This window comes from Varroa jacobsoni, unplaced genomic scaffold (genome assembly GCF_002532875.2).
Source record: "Varroa jacobsoni isolate VJ856 unplaced genomic scaffold, vjacob_1.0 scaffold_1071, whole genome shotgun sequence".
In the NCBI taxonomy this organism is placed as follows: Eukaryota; Metazoa; Arthropoda; class Arachnida; order Mesostigmata; family Varroidae; genus Varroa; species Varroa jacobsoni.
The window spans coordinates 27271-42399 of NW_019213973.1; the positions used below are offsets into that span (position 1 = coordinate 27271).

The window sequence follows — 15129 nt, forward strand, 5'->3', positions numbered from 1 at the left end:
AAATCGATCGTTATTTTGCCGTAATAATTGCAGGGCGCTAAAATGGGGACGATAAGATACGTAGGCGAGATCCGTTTCGCCATTGGCATTTGGTGTGGGGTAGAACTTGACGAACCAGTGGGAAGGCATAATGGAGAAAAGTACGGGGTTCGTTATTTCTACTGTAGAAACAACCACGGCATTTATGTGCCTGCTTACAAGGTAACAATCAATAGATGATACAGACATATACTCACCAGGGGCTTGATTTTCTCCACCGATTGCATTTAATCAAATCAGTTTCTTATACTGGAATAATTCATAAGGAGCTAATAATAATTAACAAGCCTTGTAGCTTGTGGATTAGCTAGAAAGACTGTCATCCAGTAAGTCCTATTAATGCAAGAACACATTCAAAATGAACGTAACTATTGATAGATAAGGCTGATATAGAATACCGCAAATCATATCGTTCGATAAACGATATATAATCGAGCATTAGTAGCGCAACCTATATCTGCGAGAACGCCCTCTAGAACAGTATGATATACTGTAATGTGTTATGCAGATAATGTTGATTCGACCATTCCACATGCGGCTAGCATACACTAATGTGTACGTTTTTGTTTCTAAGCTGTTTTACAAGCATATTACCTGTTACATGCCACGGGACAATTTTAGCATATCTATAAGCCGCCATCTCTCTTAAGCGAACGTTGACGTACTTTATTCGGAAGTAGTTCTTCGAATAACGCTTTTCTCTATTTCACTTCGTGATATCTATAGCTTTCAACTGCGGTGCCATGGCCCTTTAGCCAGCTAATTTTTAGGTCACTGATTTCAATGGAGGATCTGCTTCTGGTTTTGTGTTGTGTGTGCATGCATCTCAGGTTTTTCCTCTGGGACGCCTGATCGAAGAAGTTTCTCCGTGTTCGATGTCCTTAGATGAACCCTGGAGTCTCGACACAGACTGTACATCGCTTGTATCGCGTAAAAGTGGAAGTTTCGAAGAGTTCCTACAGGAAACTCGATTAAGCGAGAGCGATATTTGGCGTATGCTCGCTAATCAGCAACAGCAGTTAACGGTAACAATCGCAAAATTTCCAGCTACTATGATAAGAAAATGAACTATATACAACTTCATTGTGCTGAAAATTGATAGATAATTATTCAGTACATGTAGATTTATTATCGATAAGATTATATCGATTATAGATAATCTTATGTGACTATTTTGTGTAATGTTGGTAGCTATCATCAGTAAATATCTATTATAAAAGATAACCTGCATAGATATTTATTCGTGTTATTACTCTTTCATCTTTGGAAACTCCTACTAACCAATCCGCGGCGGTGTTCACGCGAATGGTGCGTAAATCTGTTTGTTTCGGGGCTGTCCGCGCACATCTTTCTCTCCCGCTCGATCTATTAGCCGGTACGGGCAACATTTGCAAGGGATTACGTTTTTATAATCTCAGTATCAGCGGTAAATAGGATATGACTACATTAGGATCTACTCTGTACCTAAAAGACGAATATCGTTAGCTTGTAGCACTCGACCTCATATTTACATGTAGCAAGCAAATCATTCATCAAAACAAATTGAATCGGAACAAAGCGACTGATCGAACGATGCAACAACCTTAAGAAGACTGTTTTGTGTTCCTGGAATTGTAAGTGACTGCAGCTAGTGACATTTAATTAGGTCCGAATCAAATTTATGGCATAGGATTTTAATGATGATAATAATAATAAGGCGCGCGGCCTTTCTAATTAGCATCAAGCCGTTATAGGTACTCGGAAGTGTTAGGAGAAATCCTTCTAGGGACGCTAACAGTTGTCGTCGAAAATATCTGGTTCATGGGGGAGATGTATCAAGCGTTATACAGAGCGTATATACAGCATACCCATACAAGCAAAGCAGTTTTAAGTTAAAATAAGTACAACATTACCATTTCGAAGAAGCAACATGGTGACGATTCATTATTTAGATGTTCTCTTGATTTGACCAAATAACCCAATTTTCTGGGTTAATAATAATAGGGGTCAAATAACCTAGGAGCACACATATTCACTTATCTTAGTTCTGCACCAACGTGTATCGTTTAGCGTAAAACTTTGATAGCATTAGTACGCATAGGCCCCTTTTTTCCTGTGGAATCATTGAATTAAAGTACTGTTTGTCTGTATGGAATATTCAGTTAATGCGCACATAAAAACTTCACTCTAATTTTGCTAAGGTCGGTAAGCGGCACTTTTTGTTCTGTCGAGATTGCAGGTTGAGCAGATGGTAGGCAATAATCCCTCTAAGTTTAGGTTGAAAATGCTTTTAATTATAGTTAGTACCGCAAAACACTAAGAGATTATTCTGTGACGAGACTATACGAAAACACATTTTTTTTTTTTACCTGATTTAGTCTGGCTTGACGAACTGCAAGCTCAGGCCATCTTGGTTGAATTTTCTATTACATCACTGTAAAATACCGAGACATAACAGGAAGAAATACATGAAAAAAAATACAAAAAATTTCATCTAACTACAACTAAAATTGCCTTTATTTTAACAGGAGAATTATAATCCTGATTCTTCGTTCGCTGGAATGGCACTAAACAAAATTCCGTTGCGCGGCGCCGCAGGAGTGAATCCTCGAAGTAAGATTGGAAGCCCACCGTCTTCGCGCGTTCCGGAAACTTTGTTGAATAACAGTCGACTACACCAGATAACTTCAACACGCAGTAGTAACCTGCAAAATCCCAGCAAATCCAACTCGACAATCCTTTCAGCTGGCCAGGTACTCTCTCGTATATATATATATATATATACACTCTCCTCTTTGGTGAAAAGAGCAGAATTTGGGGTAGAAGGCACACTAATGCATAACGTATTAAGAAAAATGGCGTGCTCGCAAGATAAGCTGCGTTTTTTTTCCATTTATTACAATCTAGTTTTAGAAATCTGTTACGGACATAGGCTCCAAATACTGTACAGATCATTTATACTTATTAGAAGCAGTCAAAGTATCAATTGCTCTGATTATACTATATAGTCGAATTTATAATAATGTGAATTAATGTAGTTCAACTGTGAATCCTTTTAGGTTTCAACTTCGAGAACCCGTGGCGTTGAACGTAAAGTTCTCGGGCCTTCTAATCCATCTTTGGATGCAAAAAAAGTTGTGATTGCGATGGACCATGCCAAGAAGGTACTAATGTTATTATCACGCCTCGTCGGGAAAACATTGAGTAACATAATCGTCCTGAAGTATAGTTGTTAGACGTTAAACAAAATTGCTCGACAAAAAACGTGCTCAACGCAGTTCTACGTGCGATGTGAACAGGTTTATTCTTACTTGAGAAACCATAATCTAAGTCGTCATTTCTCCTTAAGGTTTCCCGTCTTTCAAGTATCCCCTGCAAAATCACATAAGCACAGTACGAATGACCGTTATACCAAATGCTCTATTACGCCGTTACAGAGTGAGAAACCAGTCACGAAGCTTCAACAACCACGAAACAAGCCGATGGCTAGTCGGGCCTCACTGCTTCGCGAGAGCTTCACTAGAATAAAGGAGAGTCTACCTAAACGGCAACTCGGTAAATATTCCTGTCCTTCTTTTCCACCATGCGCAGATAGATATTCAAATTGGCCAACTATATTTGAGCCTCAGACTCATCAGACGTGTCAACAAAACAATGGGTTTTAATGAAATTCGATTTTCACCTTCAGAATTCATTAGGGTAAAAATAGGATTTGATTCGAAGGAAACTTGACCATTTCGAAATGATCATATCTTCGTTTGAGGACTTCACGGATAAAGAGAAAACTTCAATACTGAACTCTGATTTTTTTTGAGTGCATACTTACTAGGTTATTAGAGCCCAAGTAGAAATACAAGTATGCACTTCGCATAAAGGTTGTGCACGTTTCTTGTCACAGTTTTTACATATTTCGTGAATCTGGAATATTCAATTACAATACGGCCTTGTGCTGCACTTTTATTCAGCCCAAAAGGCCTATACAATGCAGTAACCCAAATAACAAGCGTGCTGCGATTTATAAACAATTATTATTCTTCCTACTGTCTATTCGATTTTTGAATGAGCTGCAAACACACAGAAAAGTAGATGTATTCATTAGAAGACATATACCTGGCTTTTTTCTAATCACGCTCGTTGAGTTATTTAAATACAAATGCGATTTATCGTTCAGCCAAAATGGAACAGAAAAACAGTCTTTTAGCGCTATCTAGCAATTAGCAGTCTTTCAACTTTTTTTTTTTTTTTTTTTTTTGGTTATCAAGCAATTGTCTGCATTGTTTATAAAATTCTTAGAAAAATGCCACTAAAAATATGTTTGTGTCTAAATACACATAGCATGTCCACGAGATTCGCCTAAAAATTTCAACTAAAACTGTGTATAATACATAAAAGATCCACATTTGGGTCGAAAATCGCTATACACCCTATTGTAAAAGAGTTTTTTTTCTTTTACCATTTCGTGGTAATATTGTAAAAAAAAAATTGTCTCAGGGCCAATTTTATTTGACAGCCGATACGTATCAAAACGTTGATAAGAGCCATTTTCCTACATAACAGACAGTTTCTCGAGATAACGCACAGATGTATGCTATTTTTTCACAGAATTTAGCCCATAGCTTTTTCCTTTTGGAGTGTTTTATTTAATTTAAAAAAAAAAAAAAAAAAAAAAAAGCAAAACTCTAAAAGGGTAGCAACTGCGGCAGAAAGTATCTGGGATAGCTTCCGTCGGTCTCTGTTTTTATCAATGGCTTGGTAGAGCCATCTGTGAAACGATAGTGCCCTTTTCAATTAATTTAACTTTGTGTAATCAAGGAATATGAAAAACTAAGACACTTGACGCAAGTTAGAATCGTTAAGATTATATAATTCCCTGATAAAATGTAGTCAACACAGATTAAGAATAGACCATAATTTGATCATCCTAAGAAATACTGGAAACGTGTTATTTTTTTAATTTTAACACATTCAGTATTGACGTAAATGAATTGTTGTAACATCTACCGTAATTTTTAAAGTCAACAACCATTTTCAACAATAGAAGATAGTTTGATTTGCACGTGTCTGAGAAGAGACCAAACAGTCCAACTATTATCATTAAGCAACGAAAATATGTGCCAGTTCGTTCTAAGGCTAAAAAAAAAAACACTAACAACCTAAACGAATATTTGCAAATTATCCGATAAAGACAACATTTCTACGACAAAAAAAAAACAATCATATGTGCAGCTTCATTAATTTTCTGCATAGAAGTTATTCATTGTTTGACTTAGTGACGTTTGAGTACAGTCTCTAAGAAATCACTGTCTTTTGTCAGTATATTTGGTAAGGTAATAGATGTAGCATGGATCTCTGTATGTGACTAGCTGATTCTTGCAATGTACCAGAACGACGTCGTTGTTTTATTGCTGGACGACCGTCTTCTGTATACGATTCTATGGAAATGTGATAATATCGTAGATACACCGATGCTCGTCGTGGACCGATCCGTGGTCGATATATATCCTTCGTCGGGCGAGGGGGTACCAGCCCTCATCGAGTGTAACTATTTTATTCGGCTGTTGTTACTACTTAATCGATCATCGTCTGCGCGAACACAGCAGCTAACTGTGTCAATCGCACCTGCTTGAATCAACGCAGCATTAACTATGAATTAATAACCATTTCATTGCTACTTGGAAATGCCCCTGATCGAACTTCAGTGACAGAAGAAAACACCGATCCTTTAAACGTTCCAATCAACCATGATAACTCTGAGAGAAACATCGAACAATAAACACTCATTGGGCTAGTTTTGGCTTTCGTGATCTAAGCTATGGTAACAGCATTATCTAGACGGGGTCTCCCATCACCTTGGAAAATCCGTCGTACATTGGTTGTTCTGATATCTATAATTGCTTTAGTTAAATCAACAGAACACATCTAACGTATTAGTTGAACGTCCGAGTATTTGCCAGGTCGAGACACTGACAAGTTTTGTTTTGTAGGTATTTTCATGGTATCGTTTTGTGAGGTGCGCAGGCAAGCAATGAAACGAAAGATATATGACAGACTTAAGTTGTTTCGAACTCAGTCAGCTGTATTTGAGGTTTCTTCGCAATGCTCAATTTGCCCTAACTTCAATTTGTGTTTTTCTCGTTTTATTTTCATTTAAACCAGTCGGTCAGGACGATCAATATTAGGTCAAGTTCGAAGGTTTGCTTGCTCCTATCATCCGTGAAGATGTCATTTTGTATATCAACAGTGAGGGAAAAAATAAGCGGAATATATTTTGTACGCATGCACCGACATCTTAATTAACATCTCAAAATTAGGGCTAAAATTCGCATTGATAGGCTTTACATTAATATAATTCAGACTAGTAATTAACGAAATACATTAGATCCTATTTTCTGCCTGGACGACCCAAATTGAATGATCAATCATTGAATGTATCGTTGTTTAAATCGGTATATATTAAATGTATAATGGTCATCGTTTAAATTATCAGTGAATAGATGAAAAAGTCTGGTACTGGGTCGGTATATACTGACATCTGTGAGTGGTAGGTGATAACGCTTGTTTGGCCGACGTGACGCATCCATTTGTTGCATTGGGCTTTGCCTATGGGTAGATTAGAACATAATTACTATTATTCCACGATTAAAAAATTGCCTGCGACTGTGAATAATACTTAAGTTAAAAGGATTACTTCTGTATCCAATGAAGGTACTCTCTTTTGAATTCGTGTGCATGCAGGCCTGTATACCCTGTGCATTTAACAACGTTATGAAATCCTGCCATACACCTCATCAATTAGCATCTGCAAACTGACGAAATAAAACCTTTCCACCGTCATCTATTTATTGCCCTTCGATAATGTACGATGGGTCTATAGTATTCCACACATTCGCGCGTCTATGTATCAATATTTCAAATATCGTGTCGTAGCTGGCTCATTACGATAGGCGAGGCAGACGGTCACCATATCCCTTCCTTTGACAAGATGCTGGCTGGCTGGCTGTCGAACTTGCTTTTGCAATACGAGTGTTGTATACTGTAAACGCCATGAAACCGCCTCATCCGCCACCATTCTGAGCCTGTCGATGCAAATGTCTCCTGAGGTAATAGTGTTATGCCTGCTATAAAAGTAATACCAGTCCAGCTGACGCTGTTAGATAGAGCGTCAGCATTAGTAGTAGTGCTTTGTCGCCTTCCTGATTTCATGGCTTGATCGACAGTCAGCAATCAAGAGTTTGTCACTTCCTAGCCTGTAACTAAAGGCAAGTGGGACGACAAATGCTTTGTCCTTGTTTAGGTGGGCCCGGTAAATACCCCGCCTTCCGCGTTTTAGCCCCCGAACTAAATAATCCCGTTCCGTGAGCCGTTCTATGCTTGTAATGCTTGCACAAATTGTTGTGCAGGCAAAAGAATTGTTGTAGAAAATGATAATGAGTACACCCTGTTATCTGCATTGGACTTTGTATTTGACTAGTTTCAAGTGGACGTTGAGCACACCACTTTCAGGTTCTCCAAATAGGTCACTATCGAAAAACCTGACCTTGTCTTAATCGATACGCTATTCACGCAACAGTGACGTTGAGAAGTGGCTTTGCGTTAAACGTCCGACTACGATATGCCTTCTTGGATCACCTCGATAATACAGAAAGTAAATAATTATATTGTACATAAACAAGGAGAGCATCTAGAAGGGCTAGCTGAGGCGCTTCAATCGACATAATAGAGAATATATCATAAATGGCCGCTAAATGCTTTTTTTCACAGCACTCTGGACTCGTCGCCAAGGGACAAATACTGACCGTGGCTTGCATCGTGCCAGCTATAAGCATACAACTAGTTTTGTTTTTTTTTTTACAGTAAAATCCGTTTTATTATTGTACGCATTGTGAATGCACGCAATAAAATAAATAGCACAAATTTATTAAATTCAACTATTGGTGATTTTGCTCGAGAATATATATTCTGCTATGGCTTCTATGACTTTCTGTTTATGTCAGTCGAACTATTTAGGTGTTTCTTAAACGACCGTACTGATTCCATGAATAGTTAGTAATTTTCTTAAGAGTGAATATTAATATGATAGTTGGCTGCAAGAGTGGGTGAAGCGTCATTAGATCAAGGGTCAACAACAGCGAGAACGATGGCAGTCGTTACGGGCAACTGCCCTAGCGAAATGTCCTTGCTTTGGGCGTCTTTGTTAGATAGACTCCGTAAGGGCTAATAGGACACCATCAAAAGTTCAGTGCTTACCCACAGCTCACAACAGCCAGGTGATCAACATAAATCGTTAGTAGTCCTAGCTAGTTTCTCCGGAACGCGTAACGTTCAAGCTTCACCCACCTGTACATGCAAGGTACATGTGCATGAACATACATGCACGCACATGTTTATGATACATTCTATATATATATATATATATATACAGCTGGCTATATTTGGGCCCATATACGATTACTTTAGCCAGCCGATTGGTTTGTAAGTACATAGTAGAAATGCTAGGATTAATGGCCGAGCAGACTAACCAATTATCTGGTATCTGCCAGGCCACGGAACGGGTGAAGCTTAGCAGCGTTAGGCAGAAATTACAAATTATTAAGCACTATGCGATAAAAAAACATTTGGACGACGGCCCTGCTAGCCGATTCATTCGTTCATTCATTAAACCGATAAGATCAGTGTCAGTTACTTTTATTCAAATTAAAATTACGAAAAAATTAGTAAGCCATTCGCGTTGATATTACTTATTGAAGTCCTCATTGAGGATACTCATTATAAATGGAAGGCAGTAGGTGTAACAATGACATAACAATGGGTAGGTTAAGAACCTTGGATAATTCTTAAAATGGGAGTTTAAGCCCGTGCTAAACGAATGCCGCAGCGCAGAATTTTGGCCGTCAAAGGCGCGGCCTGATCATGTACTGTTTTTTTCCTAAGCCCTCCGGTATTTACGTGGCCCATTGTTGCATGTTAAAAATCAAACCTGTAATGTGGAACAAAATGGTTCACAAGCATCTTGATGACTAACACGCGAATCGTGGTAAGCACAATTAGTTTCCAATCAACATGGATGGCCCGTTTTAATTGTATCGCGTATCCTTGCCTAATATTTTTTTTATAGAAAGGGAAGCCCATGTTAATTCATCTGGTTTTTCGCGAATACGTCATCGTTCAACTTCACCGGCTATTTGGTCTCACGTCGTTTTATCTAAAAGAAATTACGACGTATTAACCTACGACCGTTACGAATCACGTCAGCCGTTCTGAGTTCTGTCGTCATCTGTAGTAGTTGACGTAATAGTCGTAGTATGTGTGCCCGTGCATCTGAATTCAGTGCTAAACGGACTGAGAAAGAAACAGTCGAGATGAATACATCTGTGTCAAAAAAGACAGAATTAAGATGGTTGCGTACGTGAATACGAACTATCATAGTTGACCGCGCTGCCCTCTGCCCACGGCCTTATCAGCGCCGACACGTAAGCTTCTTTCGGGTCGGTTAATGTTATAATTTTTTGAAACAGTTCTATCTACGTCTGCTATCGATAGTCCAGTGGGTACTCGTCGTCAGCACAGCTGGTACACTTCATTTACATCATACGTTAATTTAGCCGTTCAGTCTTATTAGTGTAATATAAAATGTGCAATGTAAATAATGCTTCACTAGAAGCCGTTTAAAGATTCGAAAGTCTTGAAAATTTGATACGTACTCGTTTAGGCAACACTATTACATCCTGAAAAAAAATTACGTTTACTTGCCCTTCTAAACATTGTTAATAAGCCCAATTCCACTCTGCACGTTTCTGCTCGATCTAACCTCTCAGTATTATTAAAGCGGACCATTTTGGATGGCCATTTATTTGTTAACATTTACACTTACGGGCTTATAGCAGTAAAATGGCTCGAGCTTTAACGATCTACCTTTTCTCATCGATAGATTTAACTGGCTTTTATCTATTTATATACATTAGTATCAACAGGAAGAGCCAACAATCTTTAAAGGGCGACGAAACACGAACGCTTGGCAATCATAAGGTCGCCGATATTTAGCAGCGATTTCAGTCAGTGCGCAGCGGGGACGGAGCGACCCATCGTTGATCACACGAGTACTTAACGTAGTACGTCAACGTAGCAGTGAAATAAACATTTATAATAGTTCGTCTCTATTTGTTATTGCTGCTTTCTGCAATGTATAGTGAACAACGTCATCAAGGGTAAGACGGCGATAAGTACTAGTCTTTTGCAACAGCAGCGATAGATGCGTACATCATCGGCTTGATCGGGGCGACAGTTGCCAGGAGTCACGCTATTGGGGACGTTAACTGACGCCGCGGGTACAGACGATAGCGATGTTGGTGCCTGCGATCGACTGGCTGCCCCCTGCGGGGATCTGCTACGTAAGCGTCACTTAGCTACCATCGGCACTACCGTTGCCTATGTACAGGAAGCCAGCGGCGTAGTGGGCGCGCTAATAATGAACGCAACGTGCTGAATAAGGGCCATGTGGAAAACACGCTCATCAAATCCAATGTTCGCTATTTACCGCTGACATTGAGCTGTTTGCTGTTCAGTTGACTGCCATTCTGTCCACAGTCCACCGCAATCAGCCTATGAGGAAAGATGAGCAGAAGGAAGAGAAGAAAGCATCCGAGGGACGCGGGTTGGCTGGGAGTAGTAGTTAGAAGCGACGCGCTTACACACAAATGCGAAACGTGCTTCGCTCAGGATCATATTCATTAGCAGGCCGGCTACGATATCGACAGCGACAACGAACGATGAACACAACGGGGGGATTAATGGGGATGTATTGCATTTGTAGCTCGGCGGAAACCTAAATAACGAGCACAGCATAAAACGGCGTGAAATTCCCCCCTCCGGCCGTCCGACTGGTGAACGATCGGTACTCACCGATGTCGGTCGTGGATGAGGGTATAACACTGCCTTCTTTTGCAAAGCGTATCCCAGTAACGACTTTGTTGATTTGTCTTGTTCAGTCAGCAAACTGCCAGCTTGCAGACGCGGCATTTTACATAATCATCTTGTTATCCTATTATATTACGAAAGAATGACTATCGCATATCGATAACGCCTATATGACGCTGATCAAAAAATTAAGGGAAACAACCATAAAATTACCGATCATTCCGTCTAGATTGAACACTAACGCCTACCTAGCCATTAGGGCGAGCAAGGTGCATAGGCCCGAAGAAAAAGTTGCCTTTAGAGGTCCGAGCTGTGATAACGATATACCCATGTAGTTTTTGATGTTCTGTAATGTCTGCTGTGATAACTGCTGCGGCAAAATGTGTCGTATAGCCGAGAAAGAAGATCGACGGCGACAGCAACCGTAACGCAGAGATAATATATCTGTGAGGAGAACAAACGGTGCAGTTGTTTTTTTTTTAAAATGACACGAACACAATGATGGGTATTGTATAACAACGTGGTCACGTTCTGCTCTAGCTATTTCTGGAGTCTCTTAAGACACGTGCGGCGGGGACCAGTCAGCTCAAAGCAACCAGCCAGACGCGAATGCATGACCCAATGGTCGACTGTGGTTAACTGTCAAATCGCGCAGAAACAGAATGCAAGCATTGCATGTGTCGGGATGCACGCTACCTGTCGAGGCCCAATAGGCTATAGGAGTAGGAACTTCTTTCTTTGAAATAAAAACGTTACAAAATAAAGCGAAGGCAAAAATAATAATAAGACGCTTGAGACTTCTATATTATGCAGTATATACTGTCACCGCTATCCACGTACTTTGGCAAATGTAAATTGTGTACCCTTCCATTGCTAATTGGTAACAAATTAGGACATCAGGAAATATCGGAACGCATTGCAGCTTTCGGCGGGATTTTCTTAATACCTATTTTAACGAATGTATAAAAGTCTATAATTGTATTGAGCTGCAATGCATAAGTAAAATAATATACATTTATTTTTCAGTCACTTAGCATGGCGGTTAGTGATAAGTCATTTATATTAAATAATAGAAGCCTCAGGGCTCTTATAAAAGTTGTAGCCGGAAGATGAGGTTAAGGAAAACAGTTCACCATTCGTATCACTCAGCCTCTAGTAATACGCACTCTCTACCTATCATGACCAATTTATGACTATATATATAATGTATCTAATTGAAGACAGCTTTTTATTGAGTGTTTTTTGGTACGTACAACCTTTACAGAGCACGAAATCAGGAAGTGATCTTGGTGCTCGATCTGTCCACGCATCTCGACGAAGATGTCAACATCATTCTTGTCATTGTTATTTGTATTAAACAATTTTTATACTTCAATAAGGGATACATATGCTGCGCCTCATGTTATTTTAACAGATTAAGCATTTGCCCGAGTATACGCGGTAGCCTCCGAACATTTAAGAATCTCGGAACGCCTCCATACAGTAGCTCACATGTTGGTGGTCACTTCCCGCTCTCCGCGTTGATGGTTGTCGGTCTGTTTGCTGAACTGTTTTGGACTGCCGAGAGTGCCGTATCTCGTGAACCATGTCACTCTTATGCTCGTGAAGGTGGCCGAGCACAGAGACGTGCGGCAGAGCTACGGCTTGCGGCCCACCGTAGCACTCGAAAGGGTTCCCCGTCGGCCTTTAATCGTCGCAGCGTTAGTTATTACTGCTGATTATCAAGTGGCCCTCACAGTGGTGATGATAGTGCTAGCGGAAATGGACTAATCTATGCTGGGAAGAAGTGAACTCAATGTTGAGAAAGGTGCCGTTGTGAAAAAGACTGTCAAGTGACTAAACTGAAGCGTGCTAGTAGGCCAGCAAACCAGCGAACCAAGCGCAGGCTAGGGAACGCCCTGGAACACGATACGTCCTTTAGAATCAGTCTGTTCTGTCGTGGCTGTGCTGACTGCGGGCAGTGGCCTGTTTATTGACGGCCACAGAATGTGCGGAGATGGGTCGTGCGTTTGTAGTTTTCTGCCCGCTGTTTCTAGCAGTGTCAATGATGTTGGTCCATCGTCCTGGGGTGGGTTCTACGAGAATATCAGCGAGGGTTTGACCCTTCTTCGTCTCCTTGCGCCGTAGTAGAGTGATGATTGCATTAGTGTAGTAATGCTGTCGAAGGCGGCTACAGATACCACGCTGACGGTGCGAAAGGCACAAAGCTAGGCCGTCTTTGTCTCTGGCTGACAGGAATTGGAACCTGGGACGGAGAAGAGGAACTTTCATACTGTGAGCATTCTAGGCTCTAGAAACTCCTAGCTTCTCAAGCGCGATCAGGTCAATGCAGACATACGCATGACCACTTGCACCTACATAGCTCACAAGCAGCAGGGGCGGCAGTTGTGCATGGGTTCTTCGATGCCCACTATTTGTTATGTTTGCCTTGCTCGCACGCTATGTGGCACTCTGAGAATTTAATGAGAAGTAGCAAGGTTTTCTTCCACATCGGCAGCCACTGGCTTCCAGAGTAACTCACTGCTGAACTCTCACTTCAAGCGCTATAGTACCAATGTTGTTGTTGTTGTTATTGCCGCAGGCACTGTATGGTCCCATAGCCCCTTGCCCAGGTGGACTGACACGCGACAGCCAGTTTGGTACATTTGCTGTCTATGTAGCATCATCACCTTCGCCATCACCAGGAGCACGAGCACAACCAGTAAGCACAATAGGGGCAGCCGTAACGTCAGTCGCAGCTGTAACCGCAATAGCCCCAGGGAAACGATTTGCCGTTGGAAACAACACACCACCAAGGGACATCAGCGGCAATCGTTAGCGTACGGATCTGAGCTGGATTGGACACCCCAGAGCTTCGTAGACAGAGGCAACTAATGCAGGTGGACGCGTCGCTGACGCGCGCAGATACGCATCGACCCGAACGTTGCCTGACAGTAGTAGATGAAACGTTAGCTAGATTTGTGCTTTTGTGCCTAGTGATTCGGATTTCTATGCTCAGGGCAGCGGTATTAGCCTGTTTGACTAAGGCAGCTTATGTCTAATACATGTATATCATCCAATAATAGATAAAAGGTGACAATCAATTGTTGTTCCACCGAAGTTACCGCTATTAGAGTGGACATCGCTGACCTCAACGATCGCACTAGAGACTAAATTTCACTGGGTGACCTTAATCATACTCCGAACTGTAGTTGGTGACACAGCCGTGGCAAATTATATGTTGGTGTTGATATACCTATGTAATTGTGTACTTTGGATAGTCTGGATTGCGAGTCCTCTTATCAACCACTCTTGTGGAACATGATGTGTTAACATTCTAACGAAACACATCAGTGAGTTTAAATCTTCAGCCCCCAAGACAAAGGCGAAGGTGAAGTAGTGTGACATTTACATGTGCTAGAAAGGAACTCGGACACATATCCAGGGATGCCTGACTTTGCTAAACCTTCGGTCTAAACCTTAATTACCTCTTCTGTTCAAACGACCGAATCGATGCCCTGTAGAAATCCCAATAAAGAGTCGTTACTTCCTGCAAACATCTGCAACAGCTCTCTTCGGTATACATATTTGTCCAGCTTAGTTGACGGGGGTGTGATGGCAACGTTCGGTTGTGCGACCGCCACAATGAAGTTCCTTGTGTCTCTAGTGACCGGAAATGGGGGTAACGTCGGCGAAAACGCCGTTCACACATCTTCGAAAAGCAAAGGAGCGTTAGCCAACGAATGCAGGCTGAAGCAAGCTGACCGAAACAACACAAAGGGAGAAGCTCCCAGACCACTTATCTGGACCCAACAGCCCAAAGGTGCCCATGACAATTCCTCTTTGTCAAGTGTCTTTCAATCAACGTTCTTTATGGCGATGTCGTCTCCTTGAGTGTATGCGGCGTAGTCTTAAATGTGCTCTGAAGTGTATTAGTCCGCTTGATGATAGCGACCACTGAGCAAGATACGAGTTCTAGTACTTGGAACTTCGTTTCATAATCTGTGTGAGAAGTTATCTAATCCATCTATCCACTTAGTTTGTCCGAACCCATTTTTCTTGTACGTTTCAATCAAGGACTGCTTTCTCCTTAACAAGCGCTTTACATACTACGTAATCTATGTTTGCTTGGTCCGATATAAGCCTGTAAGCACCTAATCTAATTATTATGTTTTGAATTCAAATTTTCAATTTTACTCGATCCGAGATTTGATCAAG

At 41.0% G+C, this 15129-nt stretch overlaps 1 protein-coding gene across 2 annotated transcripts in view; it reads left to right on the forward strand.

Annotated features, from left to right (window-relative positions):
* The window catches only part of LOC111266319 (uncharacterized), a 35180-nt gene extending 20708 nt beyond the window's left edge, over window positions 1-14472 (forward strand). Inside the window, exons 3-8 of one of the 2 annotated variants that reach the window (XM_086970864.1) lie at window positions 34-201; window positions 870-1064; window positions 2547-2771; window positions 3078-3182; window positions 3456-3573; window positions 13514-14472. In XM_086970864.1, coding sequence (XP_086826990.1) covers window positions 34-201; window positions 870-1064; window positions 2547-2771; window positions 3078-3182; window positions 3456-3573; window positions 13514-13806 — 1104 coding nt within the window. In that variant the 3' untranslated portion in view covers window positions 13807-14472. Of the gene's footprint in view, window positions 1-33; window positions 202-869; window positions 1065-2546; window positions 2772-3077; window positions 3183-3455; window positions 3574-7779; window positions 7947-13513 lie in introns of those variants that run through there. The other variant, XM_086970865.1, reaches the window with a different exon arrangement.
* Window positions 14473-15129: the final 657 nt, after the last annotated feature.